General features: G+C 44.8%; 1 protein-coding gene across 6 annotated transcripts; it reads left to right on the forward strand.

Annotated features, from left to right (window-relative positions):
- LOC124006817 (nuclear factor related to kappa-B-binding protein-like) lies at positions 1–22261 on the forward strand. Of its 6 annotated transcripts, none has more exons than XM_046316993.1 (26): positions 1–130; positions 574–718; positions 888–1089; positions 1187–1314; positions 1633–1804; positions 1933–2037; positions 2503–2576; positions 2738–2822; positions 3977–4169; positions 11814–11925; positions 12318–12444; positions 12558–12635; positions 12747–12826; positions 12927–12973; positions 13102–13165; positions 13286–13460; positions 13551–13657; positions 13749–13872; positions 13986–14065; positions 17451–17641; positions 17743–17995; positions 18243–18452; positions 18623–19333; positions 20666–20772; positions 21450–21585; positions 21746–22261. In XM_046316993.1, exons 2-26 carry the CDS (start codon positions 593–595, stop codon positions 21881–21883), a joined length of 3825 nt encoding a protein of 1274 aa, XP_046172949.1. In that variant the 5' UTR covers positions 1–130; positions 574–592; the 3' UTR covers positions 21884–22261. The 6 variants fall into 6 exon arrangements, 5 of the variants coding, with proteins under 5 accessions (XP_046172949.1, XP_046172947.1, XP_046172951.1 ...); XR_006833840.1 differs by lacking the exon at positions 1–130 and adding an exon at positions 134–203 and having other exon boundaries at positions 21421–21585; positions 21746–21887; XM_046316991.1 differs by lacking the exon at positions 1–130 and adding an exon at positions 134–203.
- The last annotated feature ends 2030 nt before the right edge of the window (positions 22262–24291 follow it).

The following is a 24291-nucleotide window of genomic DNA, read 5'->3' on the forward strand; positions in this document are numbered from 1 at the left end:
TGAAGTGAAATGTCTTTTGTTGTGTATTATCTAAAGAACTTGTTTTAATTTCGTGCATCGAATGCAACCAGAATCGAGGAAATTGGAAGTAGTCACGGTAGACTTAGCGGACGGGACGGAAACCGTATTGGTACGTCGTTGTTATGATTCCCCTCTGAGTCTTTTATCCGATGTCCAGTGTGCTCTATTTTCTGGTAAACTAGGTAATTGTGTCTTTGTTAGCTAAACGAGTTATCTATTGGTTAAGCTCATATTGCTAACTAGATAATCATATCCAAAGTGCGCAGAATATTTAATTGAATCGTATTTTTCCTGGTTTAGTTATCTTGCTTTGGGTAGCTGGCTAGCATAATTTAGCTAGTAGCTCACGTTGACATGTGTTTTTGGTTTGTATTTCATCCTTGACATGATAACGTTAGCCAGCCAACAAGATCGATAATGTTTTCTGTAGAAATGCAGAAAAACCGTTCTATTTTACGTGAGCTAGCTAGCTAACAAGGCCAAGCGACTCGTGATTTTAGTTAGATAGCGAACGTTACTGTAGCTACCAATGCAATTCATTTTTTCCTTCAGATTGTGAAGGAAGATCAGAATGGATGCACTTGATCACATGCTGACCGACCCCCTAGATTCGGGGGAGGGCAGTGATGGGCGCATCACTGAAGAGTGCATGTTGGGAAACTGTCAAGTGAGTCTTCCAGAAGACCTGCTTGAGGATGTGAGTAGCTAATAATAGCATACTGCAGTGATTTCTGTGTTAACTTTATCATATGCTGGTTATCCATTGTGTACACTGCATAGACAGTATATATAAAGGTGTACTGTATGTCGATTGTTGCATTTACAGTTCTGTTTATATATATTTTTTGTTTTTGTTGGGCAAACAGCCTGAAATATTCTTCTCTGTGCTGAGTGAAAGCACCTGGTCTGAAGTACTGACAGATGACCAGAGGCAGCATCTCCGTCAACTGTTACCACACTTTCAAGAAGACAACACTTGTGAGCAGGACAGCACCATCAGCAAACTCTTCAACAAACAGAACTTCTGCTTCGGAAACCCCTTGCACCTTGCACAGAAACTGTTCCAAGGTAACATTCCGCCTCTCTCAAACGGCTTGATTTTGAGTGAGTTTTTGGACTGTTTACGGCATATCAGTGATATCATGTACCACTGTGCTCTCCCCAGATGGCCACTTCAATCCAGAAGTGGTTAAGTACAGACAACTGTGTGCCAAGTCCCAGAAGAAACGCCAGCTGAACTCGTTGCAGCAGTACTACCACAAACTCCTTAAACAGATCCTGGTCTCTAGAAAGGTATGTGTAACAGTATTGCTTCCGTCCCTCTCCTCGCCCCTACCTGGGCTTGAACCAGGGACTCTCTGCACACTTCAACTACAGTCACCCACGAAGCATCGTTACCCATCGCGCCACAAAAGCCGCGGCCCTTGCAGAGCAAGGGGAACAACTACTTCAAGGTCTCAGAGCGAGTGACGTCACCGATTGAAACGCTATTAGCGCGTACCACCGCTGACTAGCTAGCCATTTCACATCGGTTACATATGCATATATCTTCAAGCACAAGGTGAAAAGCCTTCCTCAGTATGTTCACCTATATCATTTCTTTGTGTTTAGGAACTGCTAGAGTTGGCTGTCCGCAGTGGCCCTGACATTGCGGTGAACAGAAAGTATCCCACCCAGACACATGGTGAGGTGCAGGAACAGAGGGTCAGAGGAAGAGTGTGCCGGATACTGAGGGAAGTTAAAACTGAGTGTGGAGACAGCAATGCCTCATCTGACGATGATGGTGAGTCTGCTTTCAACAGCCTAGAATGTTGAAATGTAATTGCATTTAGCAGCATTGAATAAGTGTCAGAGTTCCTCTTTCAATGTTTTCTCGATGTCACATACTTGTCCTTTGTGTTGTATTTGCAGATACAGCCTCTTGGCTGCCAACACCTCAATCTCCTTCCTCTCCAACGCCCACAGTCTCTGTCAGGGTTTTGCCCAGTCTCTCCACCCAGGACATGAAGACCACCGGTCAGTTACAGTAGATCTATACAGTTACTGTAAATGATTGGGGGAAAACATTTATGGTTACATATCGCAATATTGTTTTGGATGATATTAAATCGATACTTTGACTTCCAAGTATCGATTTTGCTAGATAGCACTATCTTGCGCTAGTCAGCTAGCTGTAACTGTGCCAAAACTCCGGTATTTTTCGTCCTATAGCTTTTTCTCCATCTTTCTAAAATAGTGAGCCAACATGTTTTCAGCACTTGTATTTCCATGACTGATCAAAACTCTCTGCCTCGCTGCAGCAGACTATACAGTGAACAATATGTTTTGAACATCGAATCGCAATACATATCGTATCGGCACCTAAGTATCGCGATAACATTGTATCGTGAGGTCCCTGGCAATCCCCAGCCCTACTGCTGTAATGTACATAAAGACTCTGCAGATGTAGTGATTGAAGATATGTGGTGCCTGCTTACACAGATAAGCAAGAACTGGGAGAGAAGGACATGAGAGCCATGCTACGGAGACATAGAGAGAAGAGGAGACGACAACCGGTTAGTTTCTTCTTTGCTTCTCCATTCACAAAAACAGCAGAGAATTCTGCTATCCATAAAATCAAGGTGTGAATGGAAATTGGGGACACTGTTTATCTACCTAATATCATTTTGTACAACATTTCCTTGTATCCTAATCCTAGTCATTCTTATTTGCACAGGATCATCCAGACTTGATGACTTCTGACATCCGCCTGGGTGACATGATGTCTAGAGTGAACATAGGTCGTAAAGGCTCCATGATGAGTGAGTACAAATCAAGTCTATAACCAAAACACCAAACGCATAATCATAAAGACAAATGAATCATGCTCTACTTGGCCAAAAGTATGTGGACAATTGCTCGTCAAACATCTCATTCCAAAATCATGGGCATTAATGGAGTTGGTCCCCCCTTTTGCTGCAAAACAGCCTCCACCCTTCTGGGAAGGCGTTCCGCTTGACGTTGGAACATTGCTGCGGGACTTGCTTCCATTCAGCCACAGGAGCATTTAGTGAGGTCGGGCACTGATGTTGGGCGATTAGATCTGGCTCGCAGTCGGTGTTTCAATTCATCCCAAAGTTGTTAGATGGATTTGAGGTCAGGGCTCTGTGCAGGACTGTCAAGTTCTTCCACACCGATATTGAAAAACTATTTTTGTATGGACCTCTCTTTGTGCATGGGGGCATTGTCATGCTGAAAGAGGAAAGGGCCTTCCCCAAACTGTTGACACAAATTTGGAAGCACAGAATCGTCTAGAATCATTGTATGCTGTAACGTTAAGATTTTCCAGAATTTCCACTGCTCCAGAGTCCACTGGCGGCAAGCTTTACACCTTTCCAGCCGACTTTTACGGCTGCTCAGCCATGGAAACCCGTTTCATGAAGCTCCCGATGAACAGTTATTTTGCTGATGTTTCTTCCAGAGGCAGTTTGGAACTCGGTAGTGAGTGTTGCAACTGAGGACAGACAGTTTTTGTGCGCTATGCCCTTCAGCACTCGGCGGTCCCACTCTGTAAGCTTGTGTGGCCTACCACTTTGCGGCTGAGCTGTTGTTGCTCCTAGATGTTTTCACTTCACAATAACAGCACTTACAGTTGACCTGGGCAGCTCTAGCAGGGCAGACATTTGATGAACTGACTTGTTGGAAAGGTGACATCCTATGGCGGTGCCACGTTGAAAGTCACGTAAATCTTCAATACAGGCCATTCTACTGCTAAATGTTTGTCTATGGCTGTGTGCGCAATATTTTACACCTGTCAGCAACAGGTGTGGCTGAAATAGCCGAATACACTAATTTCAAAGGGTGTCCACATACTTTTGGTTAGTAGTGTATGTAGCTAGATTCAATTAGATCCTCTGAATGATGTAAGGCAAAACTAGTCTAGAAACATTCTTAACTAGTATCTTCTATGATCTAGCACTGTTTGACCTGGCTCTGCCCAAGAGGAAGATGAGGGAGGAGAGGAGAAAGAAGAAGATGAGGACAATTAAAGTGGAGTCTGAGGATCCCTGTGAGGCTCTGATGCCTTCAGAAGCCCCAGCTCCATCAGTTAACATCACAGCTACTCTGCCTGAGACCCCAGTCACTCCACTGCCCAGTGTCAAGGAAGAGTGAGTCGATTTGATTCATTAGAAATATAGTTTACATGTTGTCAACAATCTAAGCCAACACAATCTGTTTTGCCACATAGTTAAGCATGTGTAGGTTTTGTTGCTATACAACCAACCCCTCTAGGGTTAGCAGAAACCCAGCCTAAACAGCAAGCAATGTAGATGTAGAAGCACGGTGGCTAGGAAAAACTCCCTAGAAAGGCAGGAACCTAGGAAGAAACCTAGAGAGGAACCAGGGGTGGCCAGTCCTCTTCTGGCTGTGCCGGGTGGAGATTATAACAGAACATGGCCAAGATGTTCAAACGTTCATAGATAACCAGCAGGGTCAAATAATAATAATAACAGTGGTTGTAGAGGGTGAAACAGGTCAGCACCTCAAATGTCAGTTGACTTTTCATAGCCGAGCATTCAGAGTTAGAGACAGCGGGTGTGGTAGAGAGAGAGAGTCGAAAACAGCAGGTCCGGGACAAGGTAGCACGTCCTGTGAACAGGTCAGGGTTCCATAGCCACAGGCAGAACAGTTTAAACTGGAGCAGCAGCACGACCAGGTGGACAGGGGACAGCAAGAAGTCATCAGGCCAGGTAGTCCTGAGGCATGGTCCCAGGGCTCAGGTCCTCAGGGAGGGGAGGAAGAGAATTAGAGGGAGCATACTATTTTGTTTTTAGAGGGAGGATCAGCTTAATATTGCGGAAAGAATATTGCTTCCAATGTAATTGTCTGCATCATTTCCAATCCCCCATATTTTTTTGGTAAATATATATATCCATACACGCATGCATACATATACACATATATACATACACATACCTATATAGACATACATACTTTTTTAAAGAATATACCTTTATTAGAGGGAGCATACTTAAATTCACACAAGACACCGGATAAAACAGGAGAAATACTCCAGATACAACAAATGAATGTTTCTTATGAGGACAAGAAATATCAACAGCCATACCATTCATTACCAGATTCAGCCGAGGTATAGAACATAGGGAATGATTTGAAACAAATACAATGCTCTTAGTTTTAAAGATGTTCAGGACCAATTTAGTACTGGTCACCCATTCCAAACAGACTGCAACTATTTAAGGGTTTAGCTGTGGTTGCTGATGTGTACAGTGCATTCGGAAAGTATTCAGACCCCTTGACTTTTTCCTCATTTTGTTACGTTACAACCTTCTACTAAAATTGACAAAATGTTTTTTTTCCCTAATCAATCTACACGCAATACCCCATAATGACAAAGCAAAACTGGTTTTTAGAATTTTTTTGCAAATGTATTACTTTGTTGAAGCACCTTTTGACAGCATTACAGCCTTGGGTTTTCTTGAGTATGATGCTACAAGCTTGACACACCTGTATTTGGGGAGTTTCTCCCATTCTTATCTGCAGATCCTCTCGAGCTCTGTCAGGTTGGATGGGGAGCGTCACTGCACAGCTATTTTCAGGTCTCCAGAGATGTTCGATCGGTTCAAGTCCAGGCTCTGGCTGGGTGAATCAAGGACATTCAGAGACTTGTCCCGAAGCCACTTCTGTGTTATGTTGCCTGGGTTCTTAGGGTCATTGTCCTGTTGGAATGTGAACCTTTGCCCCAGTCTGAGGTCCTGAGCGCTCTGGAACAGGTTTTCATCAAGGATCTCTCTGTACTTTGCTCTGTTCATCTTTCCCTCGATCCCGACTAGTCTCCCAGTCCCTGCGGCTGAAAAACATCTCCACAGCATGATGCTGCCACCACCATGCTTCAATGTAGGTACGGTACCTGGTTTCCTCTAGATGTGATGCTTGGCATTCAGGCCAAAGAGTTTAATCTTGGTTTCATCAGACCAGAGAATCTTGTTTCTCATGGTCTGAGAGTCCTTTAGGTGCCTTTTGGCAAACTCCAAGTGGGCTGTCATGTGCCGCTTTACCATAAAAGCATGATTGGTGGAGAGCTTCATAGATGGTTGTCCTTCTGGAAGGTTCTCCCATCACCACAGAATAACTCTGGAGCTCTGTCAGAGTGACCATTGGGTTCTTGGTCACCTCCCTGACCAAGGCCCTTCTCCCCCGATTGCTCAGTTTGTCCGGTCAGCCAGCTCTAGGAAGAGTCTTGGTGGTTCCAAATTTCTGCCATTTAAGAATGATGGAGGCCACGGCCTCCCGAGTGGCATAGTGGTCTACGGCACTGCATAGCAGTGCTAGCTGTGCCACCAGAGATTCTGGGTTTGAGTCCAGGCTCTGTCGCCCCCGGCCGCATCCGGGGACCCATGGGTCGGCGCACAATTGGCCCAGCGCCATCTGGGTTTGTGGAGGGTTTGGCTGGCAGGAATGTCCTTGTCCCATCGTGCACTAGCATTGTGTCACCAGGTGCACAATGTTTCCTCCGACACATTGGTGTGGCTGACTTCCGGGTTAAGTGGGCATTGTGTCAAGTAATAGTGCGGCTTGGTTAGGTTGTGTTTCGGAGGAGGCAGGGCTCTCGACCTTCGCCTCTCCCGAGTCCGTATGAGAGTTGCAGCGATGAGACAAGACTGTAACTACCAATTAGATACCACAAAATTGGGGGGAGAAAAGGGGTAAAAATATGAAGGCTACTGTGTTCTTGGGGACCTTCAATGCTGCAGAAATGTTTTGCTACCCTTCCCCAGATCTGTGCCTCAACACAATCTTGTCTCTGAGCTCTGTGGACAATTCCTTCGCCCTCAAGGCTTGCTTTTTGCTCTGACATGCACTGTCAACTGTGTGTGCTTTTCCAAATCATGTCCAATCAGTTGAATTTATCACAGATGGACTCCAATCAAGTTGTAGAGACATCTCAAGGATTGTCAATGGAAACAGGATGCACCTGAGCTCAATTTCGAGTCTCATAGCAAAGGGTCCGAATACTTGTGTAAATAAGGTATTTTGCAAACATTTCTAAAAACTTGTTTTTGCTTTGTCATTATGGGGTATTGTGTGTCGTTGTATTGGTGAAAAAATGTATTTAATCAACCATCAGTCATTTATGTCAGTGCCGTGTTGAGGGCCCTTCTCTATAATCATACTGAAAATCTGTTGTTAATTTGTTACCAGAGAAGTAGCATTGTATTTGCTCTAACACTCCCAATGAATTTCACTCCGCATCTCGCTTCCCAAACCGATATTCCTACTGCATTAGTGACATTGGAAGCAGAGAAGGCATCTGACCTTCCTGAACTTGGTACTTACGTAATTCGGTTTTAGTGCATACAGTTGAAGTCGAAGTTTACATACACTTAGGTTGGAGTCATTAAAACTCATTTTTCAACCACTCCACAAATTTCTTGTTAACACACTGTAGTTTCAAATCAAATCAAATCAAATTTTATTTGTCACATACACATGGTTAGCAGATGTTAATGCGAGTGTAGCGAAATGCTTGTGCTTCTAGTTCCGACAATGCAGTGATAACCAACAAGTAATCTAACTAACAATTCCAAAAAAAACTACTGTCTTATACACAGTGTAAGGGGATAAGGAACATGTACATAAGGATATATGAATGAGTGATGGTACAGAGCAGCATACAGTAGATGGTATCGAGTACAGTATATACATATGAGATGAGTGTGTAGACAAAGTAAACAAAGTGGCATAGTTAAAGTGGCTAGTGATACATGTGTTACATAAGGATGCAGTCGATGTTGTAGAGTACAGTATATACATATGCATATGAGATGAATAATGTAGGGTAAGTAACATTATATAAGGTAGCATTGTTTAAAGTGGCTAGTGATATATTTACATCATTTCCATCAATTCCCATTATTAAAATGGCTGGAGTTGGGTCAGTGTCAATGACAGTGTGTTGGCAGCAGCCACTCAATGTTAGTGGTGGCTATTTAACAGTCTGATGGCCTTGAGATAGAAGCTGTTTTTCAGTCTCTCGGTCCCAGCTTTGATGCACCTGTACTGACCTCGCCTTCTGGATGATAGCGGGGTGAACAGGCAGTGGTTCGGGTGGTTGATGTCCTTGATGATCTTTATGGCCTTCCTGTAACAACGGGTGGTGTAGGTGTCCTGGAGGGCAGGTAGTTTGCCCCGGTGATGCGTTGTGCAGTCCTCACTACCCTCTGGAGTGCCTTACGGTTGAGGGCGGAGCAGTTGCCGTACCAGGCGGTGATACAGCCCGCCAGGATGCTCTCGATTGTGCATCTGTAGAAGTTTGTGAGTGCTTTTGGTGACAAGCCGAATTTTTCAGCCTCCTGAGGTTGAATAGGCGCTGCTGCGCCTTCTTCACGACGCTGTCAGTGTGAGTGGACCAATTCAGTTTGTCTGTGATGTGTATGCCGAGGAACTTAAAACTAGCTACCCTCTCTACTACTGTTCCATCGATGTGGATAGGGGGGTGTTCCCTCTGCTGTTTCCTGAAGTCCACAATCATCTCCTTAGTTTTGTTGACGTTGAGTGTGAGGTTATTTTCCTGACACCACACTCCAAGGGCCCTCACCTCCTCCCTGTAGGCAGTCTCGTCGTTGTTGGTAATCAAGCCTACCACTGTTGTGTCGTCCGCAAACTTGATGATTGAGTTGGAGGCGTGCGTGGCCACGCAGTCGTGGGTGAACAGGGAGTACAGGAGAGGGCTCAGAACGCACCCTTGTGGGGCCCCCGTGTTGAGGATCAGCGGGGAGGAGATGTTGTTGCCTACCCTCACCACCTGGGGGCGGCCCGTCAGGAAGTCCAGTACCCAGTTGCACAGGGCGGGGTCGAGACCCAGGGTCTCGAGCTTGATGACGAGCTTGGAGGGTACTATGGTGTTGAATGCCGAGCTGTAGTCGATGAACAGCATTCTCACATAGGTATTCCTCTTGTCCAGGTGGGTTAGGGCAGTGTGCAGTGTGGTTGAGATTGCATCGTCTGTGGACCTATTTGGGCGGTAAGCAAATTGGAGTGGGTCTAGGGTGTCAGGTAGGGTGGAGGTGATATGGTCCTTGACTAGTCTCTCAAAGCACTTCATGATGACAGAAGTGAGTGCTACAGGGCGGTAGTCGGTTAGGGCGGTAGTCGGTTAGGACATCTATTTTGTGCATGACACAAGACATTTCTCCAACAATTGTTTACATACAGATTATTTCACCTATAATTCACTGTATCACAATTCCAGTGGGTCAGAGGTTTACATACACTAAGTTGACTGTGCCTTTAAACAGCTTGGAAAATTCCAGAAAGTGATGTCATGGCTGTAGAAGCTCCTGATAGGCTAATTGACATCATTTGAGTCAATTGGAGGTGTACCTGTGGATGTATTTCAAGGCCTACCTTCAAACTCAGTGCCTCTTTGCTTGATATCATGGGAAAATCAAAAGAAATCAGCCAAGACCTCAGAAAAAATATTGTAGACCTCCACAAGTCTGGTTCATCCTTGGGAGCAATTTCCAAATGCCTGAAGGTACCACGTTAATCTGTACAAACAATAGTATGCACGTATAAACACCATGGGACCAGCTGTCATACCACTCAGGAAGGAGACGCGTTCTGTCTCCTAGAGATTAATGTACTTTGGTGCGAAAAGTGCAAATCAATCCCAGAACAACAGCAAATGGCCTTGTGAAGATGCTGGAGGAAACAGGTACAAAAGTATCTATATCCACAGTACAATTTGTCCTAGATCGACATAACCTGAAAGGCCGCTCAGCAAGGAAGAAGCCACTGCTCCAAAACCGCCATAAAAAAGCCAGACTACGGTTTGCAACTGCACATGGAGACAAAGATCGTACTTTTTGGAGAAATGTCCTCTGGTCTGATGAAACAAGAATCAAACTGTTTGGCCATAATGACCATCGTTCTGTTTGGAGGGAAAAGGGGGAGGCTTGCAAGCCAAAGAACACCATCCCAACCATGAAGCACGGGGGTGGCAGCATCATGTTGTGGGGGTGCTTTGCTGCAGGAGGGACTGGTGCACTTCACAAAATAGATGGCATCATGAAAAAGTTAAATTACGTGGATATATTGAAGCATCGTCTCAAGACATCTGGAAGTTAAAGCTTGGTCGCAAATGGGTCTTCCAAATGGACAATGACCCCAAGCATACTTCCAAAGTTGTGGCAAAATGGCTTAAGGACAACAAAGTCCAGATATTGAAGTGGCCATAACAAAGCCCTGATCTCAACCCTATAGATAATTTGTGGGCAGAACTGAAAAAGTGTGTGTGAGCAAGGAGGCCTACAAACCTGACTCAGTTACACCAGCTCTGTCAGGAGGAGCGGGCCAAAATACACCCAACTTATTGTGGGAAGCTTGTGGAAGGCTACCCAAAACGTTTGACCCGAGTCAATTTTAAGGCAATGCTGCCAAATGCTAATTCAGTGCATGTGAACATCTGACCCACTGGGAATGTGATGAAAGAAATAAAAGCTGAAATAAGTGATTCTCTCTACTATTATTCTGACATTTCACATTATTAAAATAAAGTGGTGATTCTAACTGACCTAAGACAGGGACTTTTTACTAGGATGAAATGTCAGGAATTGTGAAAAACTGAGTTTGAATGTATTTGGCTAAGGTGTAACTTCCGACTTCAACTGTAAATTCTGAATTTACAGTAAATCAGCCAGTCAGATGTGTAGCCAGACTTATTAGCCACTCCCTTTGCCCCATCTCTTTCAGCTTCAGCCATAGTTTTTCAATTCCTCATCAATCCATGGAGCCTTAACAGTTCTAACAGTCAGTTTCTTAATAGTTGCATGTTTATCAATAATAGGAAGAAGTTTCATAAATTAATCAAGTGCAGCGTATGGATGCTCCTTTTCACATCAGACCAACAAATATTTTTTAACATCATCCACATAAGAGTCACAGCAAAAATGTGTATGATCTCTTATACACTATTTTAGGCCCAGCTGTCGGAACTTTGTCTTTCCTGGATATGGCCACTATATCGTGATCACTGCATCCAATGTGTACGGATACAGGTTTAGAACAAAGTTTTACTGTACTAGTAAACATGTGATCGACACATGTGGATGATCTTGTTCCTGTGGTGTTTGTAAACACCCTTGTAGGTTGATTAACAACCCAAGCCAGATATTTACACTGGTAACATTGTGAAGTCTTATGTTCTCATCCCACAAAGATGGCACTTTAACCTGACATGTTAGTAATGAAATATCGCATGCTACAGTAGAGTAGGGTAGAGCTCAGCAGAGTAGGGTAGAGCTCAGCAGAGTAGGGTAGAGCTCAGCAGAGTAGGGTAGAGCTCAGCAGAGTAGGGTAGAGCTCAGCAGAGTAGGGTAGAGCTCAGCAGAGTAGGGTAGAGCTCAGCAGAGTAGGGTAGAGCTCAGCAGAGTAGGGTAGAGCTCAGCAGAGTAGGGTAGAGCTCAGCAGAGTAGGGTAGAGCTCAGCAGAGGGGTAGAGCTCAGTAGGGTAGAGTACAGTAGAGTAGAGTGGCTAGGAGTTTTTCTACATCTGTATTGCTTGCTGATTGGGATTGTAGGCTGGGTTTCTGTATAAAACTTTGACATCGGCTGATGTAAAAAAGGGCTCAATAAATACATTTGATTGATTGATGCTGTTGTATGAACAGAGATGTTCTAACATGACATTCAATGAGTGAAGCAAAATGACAGCTTGACTGATATTCTTGTGCTCCGGACATTTAGATGCTATCATGAATTCAGTTGCACACCGTACTTTTCTCTCTGCAGACCGATGGAGGAGGTGCAGAACAGCCCTGTCATGGTGGAGGAGATCGCAGTGAGCTTCTTCAACCTGCTGGAGAACATCCTAAAACTAGACGGCCTCGCCAGCACCACCATGGTATTCAATCAGTTATACCATCACAAGTATATTGCTAGTAGGTTTGGCGACATGGTATGTGATCAGTAAGAAGCTTTGCACAAGCGAGGCAGAAAGGCTCATAGGATCAGGAGCCTATTTCCTGTTTCTGTAGCATGAGGCAGCTTGATGTACAAGCACACCCCCTGGACAGGACGCTAGTCTATCACAGGGCCTTTCTACCCCCTATCTCCTTATTTCCGAGTGCCAAGCAGAGTTGCATCAGGTCCCATTTTTAGTGTCTTTGGTATGACTTAGGGCAGACACTAACCACAAGACCACTGAGTTGTTATGTGATGAGCTGAACTGTTACTTTGAATTGTAACTGTTGTAACACTTTAAGAGTATATAATGAATCATGTATGTCCTGTTAGTTGGAGGAGAAGGTCCAACAGTGGCAGACATCTCCAGCTAGTTCCCTGAACCCCTGGTTCTCCTCGGCCTCCTGCTGGTCAGAGATGGTGCTGCCGGCCCTGCACTTCCTGGCTGGGGAGACTAAAGGTGACCAGGCAGACATCCTCTTCTCTGCATCGTTAAAGCAGTAATATCATCAACCTCTCATCTTTCTTTTCTCTCTCTCTTCTTCGCTCATTGTCTTCCTCTCTCTCACTCAGTCGGTATGTTGGTTCTTCCCAGTGGCTTCACTCCCTATGTGGCGTTCAGAGAAAACTCACAGCGATGGAAATGGATTGGTAAGATCTCCTTTTTGTCAGTCAGATGACCTGTCCAAATTCTGTCACATTGCACGTTCAAATATTTATAGTTTGAGACATAGAGGTTTGTCTCGATCTCGTGTCTCAAAGGTCCCAGTCAGGATGGAGAGAAGGATTTGAGTGCTCTGTGTCAGCTGTGGGTCGACTCCAAGGACTTGGTTGTGGTCAAGGTATTGCAAGTACACATTTCCACATCTCACTACTCTGTCAGTATGGTTGTTTTCTGTTCCCTCTAATACACTTGAATAAAAAAAACAATGTCCTCTACAGACAGAATGTGAAGAACTAACAGAGATGACTTCTCCCACCCCTAGAGTGTAAGTTTCCACTTTACTCATTTCACAAATGCTCTTACTCTGAATGACTTGGGTAGTGTATGTGTTTATTGCCATAGTGGGATTTAGATTTGATTGAATTACTGTTTGCTGTTCTCTCTGTAACTAAGCAGTTGGACTGACTTCGTGGTGCGGCCCAGCACAGGAGACGAGAGGCATGTTTTCCAAGTGCAGGTCCATGTCACGTCTCTACCTTTTTAGTCTAGGGTTTGTTCTGTATTGAGTATTATTTACAACGATCACACAGTGTTCTCTGTAATCATTATGCGTCCATATTCTTGTTTTGATCATCAGGAGCAGCAGCGGTATGACCAGCCACACAAAGCCTTCACCTTCAGAATGCATGGCTTTGAGTCTGTGGTGGGGCCTGTTAAGGGGGTCTTTGACAAGGAGATGTCTCTCAACAAAGCCAGAGAACACACTCTGCTGCGCTCCGACCGCCCAGCTTATGTCACAATCCTCTCCTTGGGTAAGACATGTATACACCTGCCATCAGTATGTGGTGTTGTTGCAGTAGCCACAGGTTAGATTGGACTATTCTGCTGCTCCTCTCCCTCAGTGCGGGACGCAGCAGCCCGGCTGCCCAACGGAGAGGGGACCAGAGCTGAGATCTGTGAGCTGCTCAAGGACTCTCAATTCCTGGCACCAGATGTCACCAGTGCTCAGGTTAGATCCTCACGGCGACTGGGTTATTGTTATCGGTCTGTCCTTGTTTGTCTGTGACTGAGCACTGCACCTCATGTAATGTTTCCTGCAGGTGAACACGGTTGTGAGTGGGGCTCTGGACAGGCTGCACTATGAGAAGGACCCCTGTGTGAAGTATGACATCGGCCGCAAGCTGTGGATCTACCTGCACCGTGACCGCGGTCAGGAGGAGTTTGGTGAGCAGCACTTTCTACCAATGGAAAGTGATAAGATCTGAATGTGGTTGACATTGCTTTCCTCAGTAGCCCACAGGCACATTGTTACGACTAATAATTCTGTCCTCATCTAGAGAGGATTCACCAGGCTCAAGCTGCTGCTGCCAAGGCCAGAAAGGCTCTGCAGCAGAAACCTAAACCTGCGTCTAAGCCTGTGAGTCCCACTGCCTCTACTCTGCTGTATTTGCTGTACCTCTGACAAATTGAGGTTTTATACCCTCTCAGCTCATGTACATTGACATACCCTCTCAGCTTATGTACACTGACATACCCTCTCAGCTCATGTACACTGACATACCCTCTCAGCTCATGTACACTGACATACCCTCTCAGCTCATGTACACTGACATACCCTCTCAGCTCATGTACACTGACATACCCTCTCAGCTCATGTACACTGACATACCCTCTCAGCTCATGTACACTGACATACCCTCTCAGCTCATGTACACTGACATACCCTCTCAGCTCATGTACACTGACATACCCTCTCAGCTCATGTACACTGACATACCCTCTCAGCTCATGTACACTGACATACCCTCTCAGCTCATGTACACTGACATACCCTCTCAGCTCATGTACACTGACATACCCTCTCAGCTCATGTACACTGACATACCCTCTCAGCTTGTATGTAGACTGGAGAATGTGCAACTTTGTCTTGCTAAAACACTTGTCATTCCTGTCTAGAATCCTGATGATAGGCTGATACTATGGAATGAGCTCTGTTGTTGTCTAACATACAGTTGCGACAAAATATATTGGCACCCTTGCACTGTTCTTAAATAATTCCCTATTTCTTCACAAATATACTGAACAAAAATATAAACGCAACATGTAAAGTGTTGGTCCCATGTTTCATGACCTGAAATCAAATATCCCGGAATAATTCCATACACACAAATTTGGGCACAAATTCACGGGCATAAATTTGCAGTGGTGTAAAGTACTTAAGTAAAAAGTACTACCTAGGAGTTTTTTCGGTATCTGTACCTTACTATTTATATTTTTGACAACTTTTACTTCACTACATTCCTAAAGAAAATCATGTCCATTTTACTCCATACATTTTACCCGACTGGGGTTCCTAAGTGGCACAGCGGTCTAAGGCACTGCATCTCAGGGCTAGAGGCGTCACTACAGACACCCTGGTTCGAACCAGGCTGTATCACAAGCAGCCGTGATTAGGAGTCCCACAGGGCGGCGTGCAATTGACCCAGCGTTCTCTTGGTTTGGCTGGTGTAGGCCGTCATTGTAAATAAGAATTTGTTCTTAATTGACTTGCCTAGTTAAATAAAGGTACATATTATATATAAAAACAAAAACATGATGCATGTTTTGGAATATTTTTATTCTGTACAAGCTTCCTTCTTTTAACTCTGTCATTTAGGTTAGTATAGTGGAACAACTACAATGTTGTTGATCCATCCTCAGTTTTCTCCTATCACTGTTTTAAATTCACCATTGGCCTCATGGTGTAATCCCTGAGCGGTTTCCTTCCTCTCCGGCAACTGAGTTAGGAAGGACACTTGTAGCTTTGTAGTGACTGGGTGTATTGATACACCATCCAAAGTGTAATTAATAACTTCACCATGCTGAAAGGAATATTCAATGTCTGTGTTTTTAAATGTTTTACCCATCTAGCAATAGGTGCCCTTCTTTGCGAGACATTGGAAAACCTCCCTCGTTTTTGTTGCTGAATCTGTGTTTGAAATGCACTGCTCGACTGAGGGACCTTTCAGATAATTGTATGGCAAATCAAATCAAATTTTATTGGTCACGTACATGCTTCGCAGATGTTGTTGCGGGTGAAGCGAAATGCTTGTGTTTCTAGCTCCAACAGTGCAGTAATATCTAACAATTCACAACAATACACACACATCTAAAAGTAAAATCATAGAATTAAGGAATATATAAATATTAGGATGAGCAATGTCAGTGGCATAGACTAAAATACAGTAGATATATACACATATGAGATGAATAAAGCAAAGCTATGTAAACATTATTATACACGTGTGGGGTACAGAGATGAGGTAGTCATTAAAAAAATCATGTTAAATACTTATTGCACACAGAGTGAGTCGATCCTATTTAAATGTGTACTCCTGAAGAAGGAAAGGGGTGTGAATACTTTCTGAAGGCACTGTAGACATGGACAGTATATGAATAGAAAAGGTGTGTACAGAAGAATTTATATAGGATGAGCCTTCACTAGAATAAAGTATGTGGAACGGTGTGAAAATATTATTGAAGTGACCAGTGTTTAATGACTATGTACATAGGGCAGCACTTTCTAAGGCGCAGGGTAGAGTACCGGGTGGTATCCGGCTAGTAACAGTCACTAAGTTCAGGGAAGTGTACTGCTCAGAGGCCGGTTATTAATGGCTATTTAACATTCTGATTGGCTCGAGATAGAAGCTGTTTTTATATTTGCAACGGTGCCAATATACCGTAATTGCTGGACTATTAAGCGCACCTGAATATAAACCGCACCCACTGAATTATTAAAAAAGATGTATTTTGTACATAAATAAGCCGCACATGTCTATAAGCCGCAGGTGCCTACCGGTACATTGAAACAAATGAATTTTACACAGCCTTTAAACGAAACACGGCTTGTAACAAAAATTAAACAGTGGCCTACCAAGAAAGTCATTGGTCACTATCTTCCTCCTCCTGTGCACTGAAACCACTGAAGCCATCTCCTTCGGTGTCAGAGTTGAATAGCCTCAGAATCGCTTCATCCGATGTTGGATCGTTTTCATTGTCGCTCTCGTCACTTTCATCCGGAGGCAAATACCCCGCTGAGCTCATGCTGCCCCTTCAACACGCAGCAGTCCAGCCTTTCGAAACCCGTTGATGATAGTGGATTTTTTGACAATGCTCCACGCTGTCAGGACCCACTGGCAGACTTGACCATAAGATGCTCTTCGCCTGCGGCCCGTTTTAGTGAAGGATTTCTCCCCACTTGTCATCCAAGCCTCCCACTGAACAAGGAGCGCCACCTTAAATGCACGATTTACACCGATGTCGAGTGGCTGCAAATACTTTGGGCCATCTGCTTTTCTTCCGTCTGAAAGCTGTTGTTGTCTTTTTACACTGAGTCAGTTCCTCACGCTGCTTTCCAACGTCTTATCATCGACTCTTTAAGGCCAAGCTCCCATGCAGCAGCTCTATTTCCTTTTCCAACAGCCAGATCGATCGCCTTCAACTTGAAAGCTGCATTATATGCATTTCTCCGTGTCTTTGCCATGATGAGGGTGACAAAATTACTACCGTAATCAGAATGATGGGAAGTTTGAGCGCGCTCGATTTACGTCACATTATGTGACGGTGCTCAGTTTTTTGGCGGCATGAATCTTGTGAAAGCGGGAAAAATCCATAAATTAGCCGCGTCATTGTATAAACCGCGAGGTTCAAAACGTGGGAATAAAGTAGCGGCTTATAGTCCGGAAATTACGGGTAACTGGCTGTAACTGTATGTCATGGTGGTGGTATGTGTTGATGGTGACTATGCACCCTGTGTGTTATAGAAGTCTGGAAGTAAGGAGGGGGGTGGTAAGACCCCTGGAGGCCTGGAAGCAAGTGATGTGGGGGGTCCCATGTCCCCAACTCCAACCACCCCCACTACCAGCACGCCTGGAACCCCCAAATCACCCCTCGCCCCTGTAGCCACAACCCCCACCAAAGCTGGGATCCCAGATTCAGTCAAGACCAGTCCTGGGTCAGTATAACTCAGATACCATGGATGAACTCTTATCAGGCTCAATTATAGAACGTCTTTATGTTATAATAGTACTAATCCACTGCTCTCTTCACCCTTAGTGTTCTATTGGTGTCTCCTCCCCCCATGCCCCAGCTGGGGACCCTGTTGTCCAGCAGCCAGTCTGGCCCCCAGGTCTCTCAGCCAGCTACCTCCCAACACACAGCCAGGGTAGTGGGCCACCAGTCAGGCACTCTCCCACAGGTACGAGTGGTTTCTTCCCAGACAGCAGGAGGACAGCATGCCACGCTGGTGCACCAAACCCCTCATCAAATCAGAGTGCCAGTCACCATGGGAACCAAGGGCATCACACAGGTTAATCACGGACCATTCTGTTACCCACAAAACAATGCAATGCTTACTGTCAAGAGAACTGAGTCTCTTCAGTGTTACTTCGATTTTGAGTAGAGTTAAAAACATTTACCTGGAATTTGCACCATATTTAACTGTATTAATCAGACATGGTCTTGAACCACAGATAAGAGGCATTTTTTTCTGTCATACACTGGTGCATGTAATTGAAGGGTTGTGTTTCTCCTTTCTCCACCCTGTAACTGAGCAGGCTGTGGTGTCATTACCACTGAGGACCCAGTCTGCTGGTAGCCCCATCCAGGTGCAGGCATCCAGAGGGCAGACAACCCTGTCAGTGTCAGGCCTGACCACTGCTGTTACTGTACTCAAACCTCAGACTGCATCCCCTGGCAGCCCAGCACACAACCCTACCTCCCCCGCTGTCCGACAGGGAGTCACCAGCCAGAACATCATCAAACAGGTGAACAGGAAGTTAGTACAGTTCATTAGGAGGCATTTAAGGATTTACATGTAAATAAGGGTTCAGATATTTATAGTTTCGCTGTAATGTGTTCATGAAAGAGAGTTCTTTTTTCATTTGTCAGAGTATTTCCTGTATGTTTTATTCTCATGTCATTTATCTCTCTAAAGGTGGCTATCACAGGCCAGTTGGGCATAAAGTCTCAAGGTAGACCGGGTCTTCCAATAACGACTACCAATCTTCGCATCCAGGGCAAGGATGTGCTCCGCCTGCCCCCCTCCTCCATCACCACAGACTCTAAAGGACAGACGGTGCTGCGGATCACTCCTGACATGATGGCCACCCTAACTAAGTCCCCTCTCACCACCGTCAAACTCACCCCCGACATGTTAGGCACTGCCACTACCAAGAGCATATCTGCTACTCTCCATGTAGCCCCACCCCACTCCAGCTCCAGCCCAGCCTCCTCCTCGGGTGAAGTCCGGACCAGCAAGGCCTCTGCTGGCACCACCACCCTGTTGAAGGCTGCAGGGGACACTATCCGCCTGATGCCCACCCTAGCAGTCACTATGGCCGAGCAGAAGACCAGAACCTTCTCCACCGTCTCCTCGTCTGACTCGAAGAGTGGCACCACCATACGGATCATGCCTGGCCTCGGGGTCATCCCACATAAACAGGGCCAACCCATCACCATGACAACCACCACTGGCAGCAAACCAGTCTCCACTGGAGCCGCCACTGTCACCATAGCCACCAGCGGACTGGCCGGAGCTAAAGGGGTGACGGTGGGATCTTCTGCCTCAGGCTCCCTGTCTCTGGGAACAGCCACTGCTACTGTCCGCCAGGTCCCCGTCACAGCCACAGTGGTGTCCACACAACCAGTAAGACCCACAGCTTCATCAACATCACCATTAACTCCCCTCTTATATCTACTGTGGGATTCAGGATGGTTGTGTAATAAGCCACATTCTATATAGCCACATTCTATATAGCCACATTCTCGATAGCCACACTCTCTATAGCCCCATTCTCTATAGCCCCATTCTCGATAGCCACACTCTCTATAGCCCCATTCTCTATAGCCACATTCTCGAAAGCCACACACTCTATAGCCCCATTCTCGATAGCCACATTCTCGATAGCCACATTCTCTATAGCCACATTCTCTATAGCCACATTCTCTATAGCCACATTCTCTATAGCCACATTCTCTATAGCCACATTCTCTATAGCCACATTCTCTATAGCCACATTCTCTATAGCCACATTCTATATAGCCATATTCTCTATAGCCACATTCTATATAGCCCCATTCTCTATAGCCACATTCTATATAGCCCCATTCTCTATAGCCACATTCTATATAGCCCCATTCTCTATAGCCACATTCTCTATAGCCCCATTATCTATAGCCCCATTCTATATAGCCACATTCTATATAGCCACATTCTCTATAGCCCCATTCTATATAGCCACATTCTATATAGCCACATTCTCTATAGCCCCATTCTATATAGCCACATTCTCTATAGCCACATTCTATATAGCCCCATTCTCTATAGCCCCATTCTCTATAGCCACATTCTATATTCTCTATAGCCCCATTATCTATAGCCACATTCTATAGCCACATTCTATATAGCCACATTCTCTATAGCCCCATTCTATATAGCCACATTCTCTATAGCCCCATTCTATATAGCAACATTCTCTATAGCCACATTCTATATAGCCACATTCTCTATAGCCCCATTCTATATAGCCACATTCTCTATAGCCACATTCTCTATAGCCCCATTCTATATAGCCACATTCTCTATAGCCACATTCTCTATAGCCCCATTCTATATAGCCACATTCTCTATAGCCCTATTCTATATAGCCACATTCTCTATAGCCCCATTCTCTATAGCCCCATTCTATATAGCCACATTCTCTATAGCCCCATTCTATATAGCCACATTCTCTATAGCCCCATTCTCTATAGCCCCATTCTATATAGCCACATTCTCTATAGCCCCATTCTCTATAGCCCCATTCTATATAGCCACATTCTCTATAGCCCCATTCTCTATAGCCCCATTCTCTATAGCCCCATTCTCTATAGCCCCATTCTCTATAGCCACATTCTCTATAGCCCCATTCTCTATAGCCCCCACCATCCACCTTTGAAAGGATCATCCAATGATTGTCTCCCTCTTTTATTTCCCCAGGGGAAGTTACCAGCTCGGTTCACAGTGCCTCTGTCTGTCCTCAGCCAACCACTGAAAAGTAAGAGTGTGATGACCACGCCCATGCTGAAAGGAAACCTCAGTACCAAGTGAGTCCTCATGTTCAGTTCAGCCTTAAAGGAAAACTCTACCCCAAAACTATCTTTTAGTCCATTGTTGACATAGTCCCAAAATGTTTTGCTTGTCAGAAATCAAGTTTTGAAGATATGTAACTTTAAAAATACATAAATCATTCCCAAATTATGTTAAATTATTATTCATTATCATACAATGCAAAAGGCAGCATCCTATGAAGCAAAATGAATAGAATATGTTTGTAAACACGTCTACATTAATGTGGATGCTACCATGCTTACAGATGTCCTGAATTAATCGTGTATAATGATGAGTGAGAAAGTTAGACGCACAAATAACATTCTACTAACACATGCTAACCTCTCACCATTACCAATAACAGGGGAGGTTAGCATTTTTTTTTTTTTTATGCCTGTAACTTTCTCACTCATCGTTATTCACGATTCATTCAGGATGCGTGAATTTGTCTCAAGACTTTTGGTCCCCTAACATGGGGGGACTATGTACAAAAAGTGCTGTAATTTCTGGATATATGGATGAAAATACTCTCAAATTAAAGCTGACAGTCTGCACTTTAACCTCAGTCATGTGATCATTTCAGAAGTGCTGGAGTACAGAGCCAAAACAAACAAAAATGTTTCACTGTCCCAATACTTTTGTAGCTCACTGTGTATGTATATGGTCGGTGCAGTATCAGCAGTCTCGGCAGGAACATCATCCTCACCACCATGCCTGCCGGTACCAAGCTGATAGCTGGGAACAAGCCAGTCAGCTTTGTCACAGCTCAACAGTTACAGCAGCTGCAGCAGCAGGGACAGGCCACACAGGTCAGTCAGCAGCTCACCTGTTATCCGTTACTCACCCAGCTCCCAAACAAACTGCATTTTGTTGCAGGACAAGAATTGTTCCTGACCATATGATGGGGGAACACCTGACCCATCAGGTATAGTAGTTGGTAGGAGTGGCTGATGTATCTGTCTCCTCCAGGTGCGGATCCAGACGGTGCCAGCCCAGCAGCTCCAGCAGCGCTCTGCAGCAGGCTCCCCCAAGTCAATGTCCACTGTCGTAGTCACCACCGCACCCTCACCCAAACGGGCCCCGGACCCGCCACCACCAGCACAGTGACGCGTATTCCCTAAGCCAGCTACTGCTCTGTGGAGTGCCACCGCTCCAGAGGCAGGTGATGCTTAGGAGCCACAGCCCAACTCTGCTCTCTCAATGTTTAGGACAGATGTCTGGAGATGAGCAAAGGAGGAATCCCAGGACAGCATATCACTAGACCATTTATAGACTGTGGTTTCACCTGACATGTATGTTGTGCAAGGCTTCAGCAGCACTAATGAAATAGCCTGCATTTAGGGAGTAAACGTTATTTATGATAAGGGTTACATGGAGAAAATTGGACCACTTTGAAATGAAAATGTATGGCCCTCCCTTCAGCAAAAAATATATTTGACCTAAACCCTCCCTGAACACACAATAATAATAAACCTAAGTGGATAGCAGAGTACGTCTAGCGTTTAGCCTCACTTCTGGGACAGACCAGAGCCTTACATGTGCAGTTTTACAAACTGTTCTTCGTCCTGTAAGCATTACATGGCAACACATGACTTTTGAGTGCGCACATGGCTGAGGCTAGAAGGTTGTGTGTTCGCAGACCAATGTGAACAAGAGTAGGGGTGGAAAGATCTCCTTTGTAGTAAAAGCATTGCATGAATCTATTATCATGTCATGCAGTTCTACTTCATTTTACATGTTAGAATATTTTTTTAATGCTGCACAAATGACCAAAACGAAGGGACGGAGAGAGAGGCCCTATCTGTTCATCTTGTCATATTTCTCTACTGTCAAATCAGTGTGTCTTGTTTGCAACAACACTGGCCCTGTTTGAAAATAATTAAATCTGAGATGTCATTATGAATCTGAACATGGTACTTTCAAAAGTTAGGCCCTACCTTTTCCACCCCAGACAGAGTAGGCCTACCTTTCCACCCCAGACACAGTAGGCCTAACTTTCCACCCCAGACAGAGTAGGCCTACCTTTCCACCCCAGACACAGTAGGCCTAACTTTCCACCCCAGACAGAGTAGGCCTAACTTTCCACCCCAGACAGAGTAGGCCTACCTTTCCACCCCAGACAGAGTAGGCCTACCTTTCCACCCCAGACAGAGTAGGCCTAACTTTCCACCCCAGACAGAGTAGGCCTACCTTTCCACCCCAGACAGAGTAGGCCTAACTTTCCACCCCAGACAGAGTAGACCTAACTTTCCACCCCAGACAGAGTAGGCCTAACTTTCCACCCCTGACAGAGTAGGCATTCCTTTCCACCCCAGACAGAGTAGGCATTCCTTTCCACCCCAGACAGAGTAGGCCTACCTTTCCACCCCAGACAGAGTAGGCCTAACTTTCCACCCCAGACAGAGTAGACCTACCTTTCCAACCCAGACAGAGTAGACCTACTGACACAGAAAAATGTAAGCTTTAACTGCTGGCTACTCTTCCTCCATGGCTTAACCCAGTGAGAGAAGGTCGTAAGTGCTTCCCTCAAAGCTGTCTGAGTTTAAACATATTTTATTGTACAGAAAGTGAATAGCTCAATCAATTGATAGTGACAGAATTAGATTGCTTCCCAAGCAAAGTCATTTTTTTTGTCTTCTCGGATATAAGAGGTTGTAGATCAGCCTCTCAATGTCAAAGAAACTAAACAATGATATCCCCAATGATACAGATTGTTTCTAGCATAAAGCATCGCGGACTAAAGTGATTTTATAGATCACTTTATATAATCGGATCCATTCTATTTTCTTCAACATCTTAAGATAACAAGGGGTAGGGCTGTGCTTTTTTGCCATTCTCTTTAGCAAAAGTAGGCATATGACATAACATAGCAGCCAAATTTCTTCTGTCAGACAGGTAGGCCTACCTCTTATTTCTTAAATAATAAGATACAGGCTCCAACACAAAGCCCTCTTGTTAGTAAAGTCTAATAAAAATGAATATGGTTCAAATGAACTATGCCTACTTTCAGCACCATGAGCTGTTTCTGATTGATTGTGCCGCGGCTGCTGCTTCAAGTCTCAGCACCACAAATGTAAGTTGCTGGAACCTGGCTTATTATTTACCTCTGGTAAATAGGCCTACATAATGGGAAAGAAACGTATCGTTTTTAATCAAATCTATTATAATTGCAAGCTATCAAAGTGTACCTCCGATCCTCCTCATCTTCACGCTCTCCTTCTCAAACTGAACTGAGCAGAACATGGGCAAGATAGTCCATTTTTTGGACTAGCCCAAATTAAATATTATTTTTGGAAGAAGCCTTTGAGTCTCCTCCTGAACTACCAACATAGGCCTACACAGCACAGCATTGGTTAGGCAGTACACAAAAAAGGTTTTTGATCAGCAAGAGCAGAGCAGGCCGGGGCTCAGGGTTGGAATATCCATTGCAGTGTGTAATGCAGCCTAGTTCTATTGACACCATCCCGGCAGCTATCTTAGAAATATAACTTTGTTCTGTGCTTGTCTGAGGATGC

The sequence above is a fragment of the Oncorhynchus gorbuscha genome, linkage group LG20 (assembly GCF_021184085.1).
Source record: "Oncorhynchus gorbuscha isolate QuinsamMale2020 ecotype Even-year linkage group LG20, OgorEven_v1.0, whole genome shotgun sequence".
Classification (NCBI taxonomy): Eukaryota; Metazoa; Chordata; class Actinopteri; order Salmoniformes; family Salmonidae; genus Oncorhynchus; species Oncorhynchus gorbuscha.

Coding starts and splice junctions, on each gene's coding strand:
- LOC124006817 (XM_046316993.1), top strand. CDS start 593: ATGGATGCACTTGATCACATGCTGACCGACCCCCTAGATTCGGGGGAG. Junction 719..887: donor CAGAAGACCTGCTTGAGGAT/GTGAGTAGCTAA, acceptor TTGGGCAAACAG/CCTGAAATATTCTTCTCTGT. Junction 20,773..21,449: donor AAAGGAAACCTCAGTACCAA/GTGAGTCCTCAT, acceptor TGGTCGGTGCAG/TATCAGCAGTCTCGGCAGGA.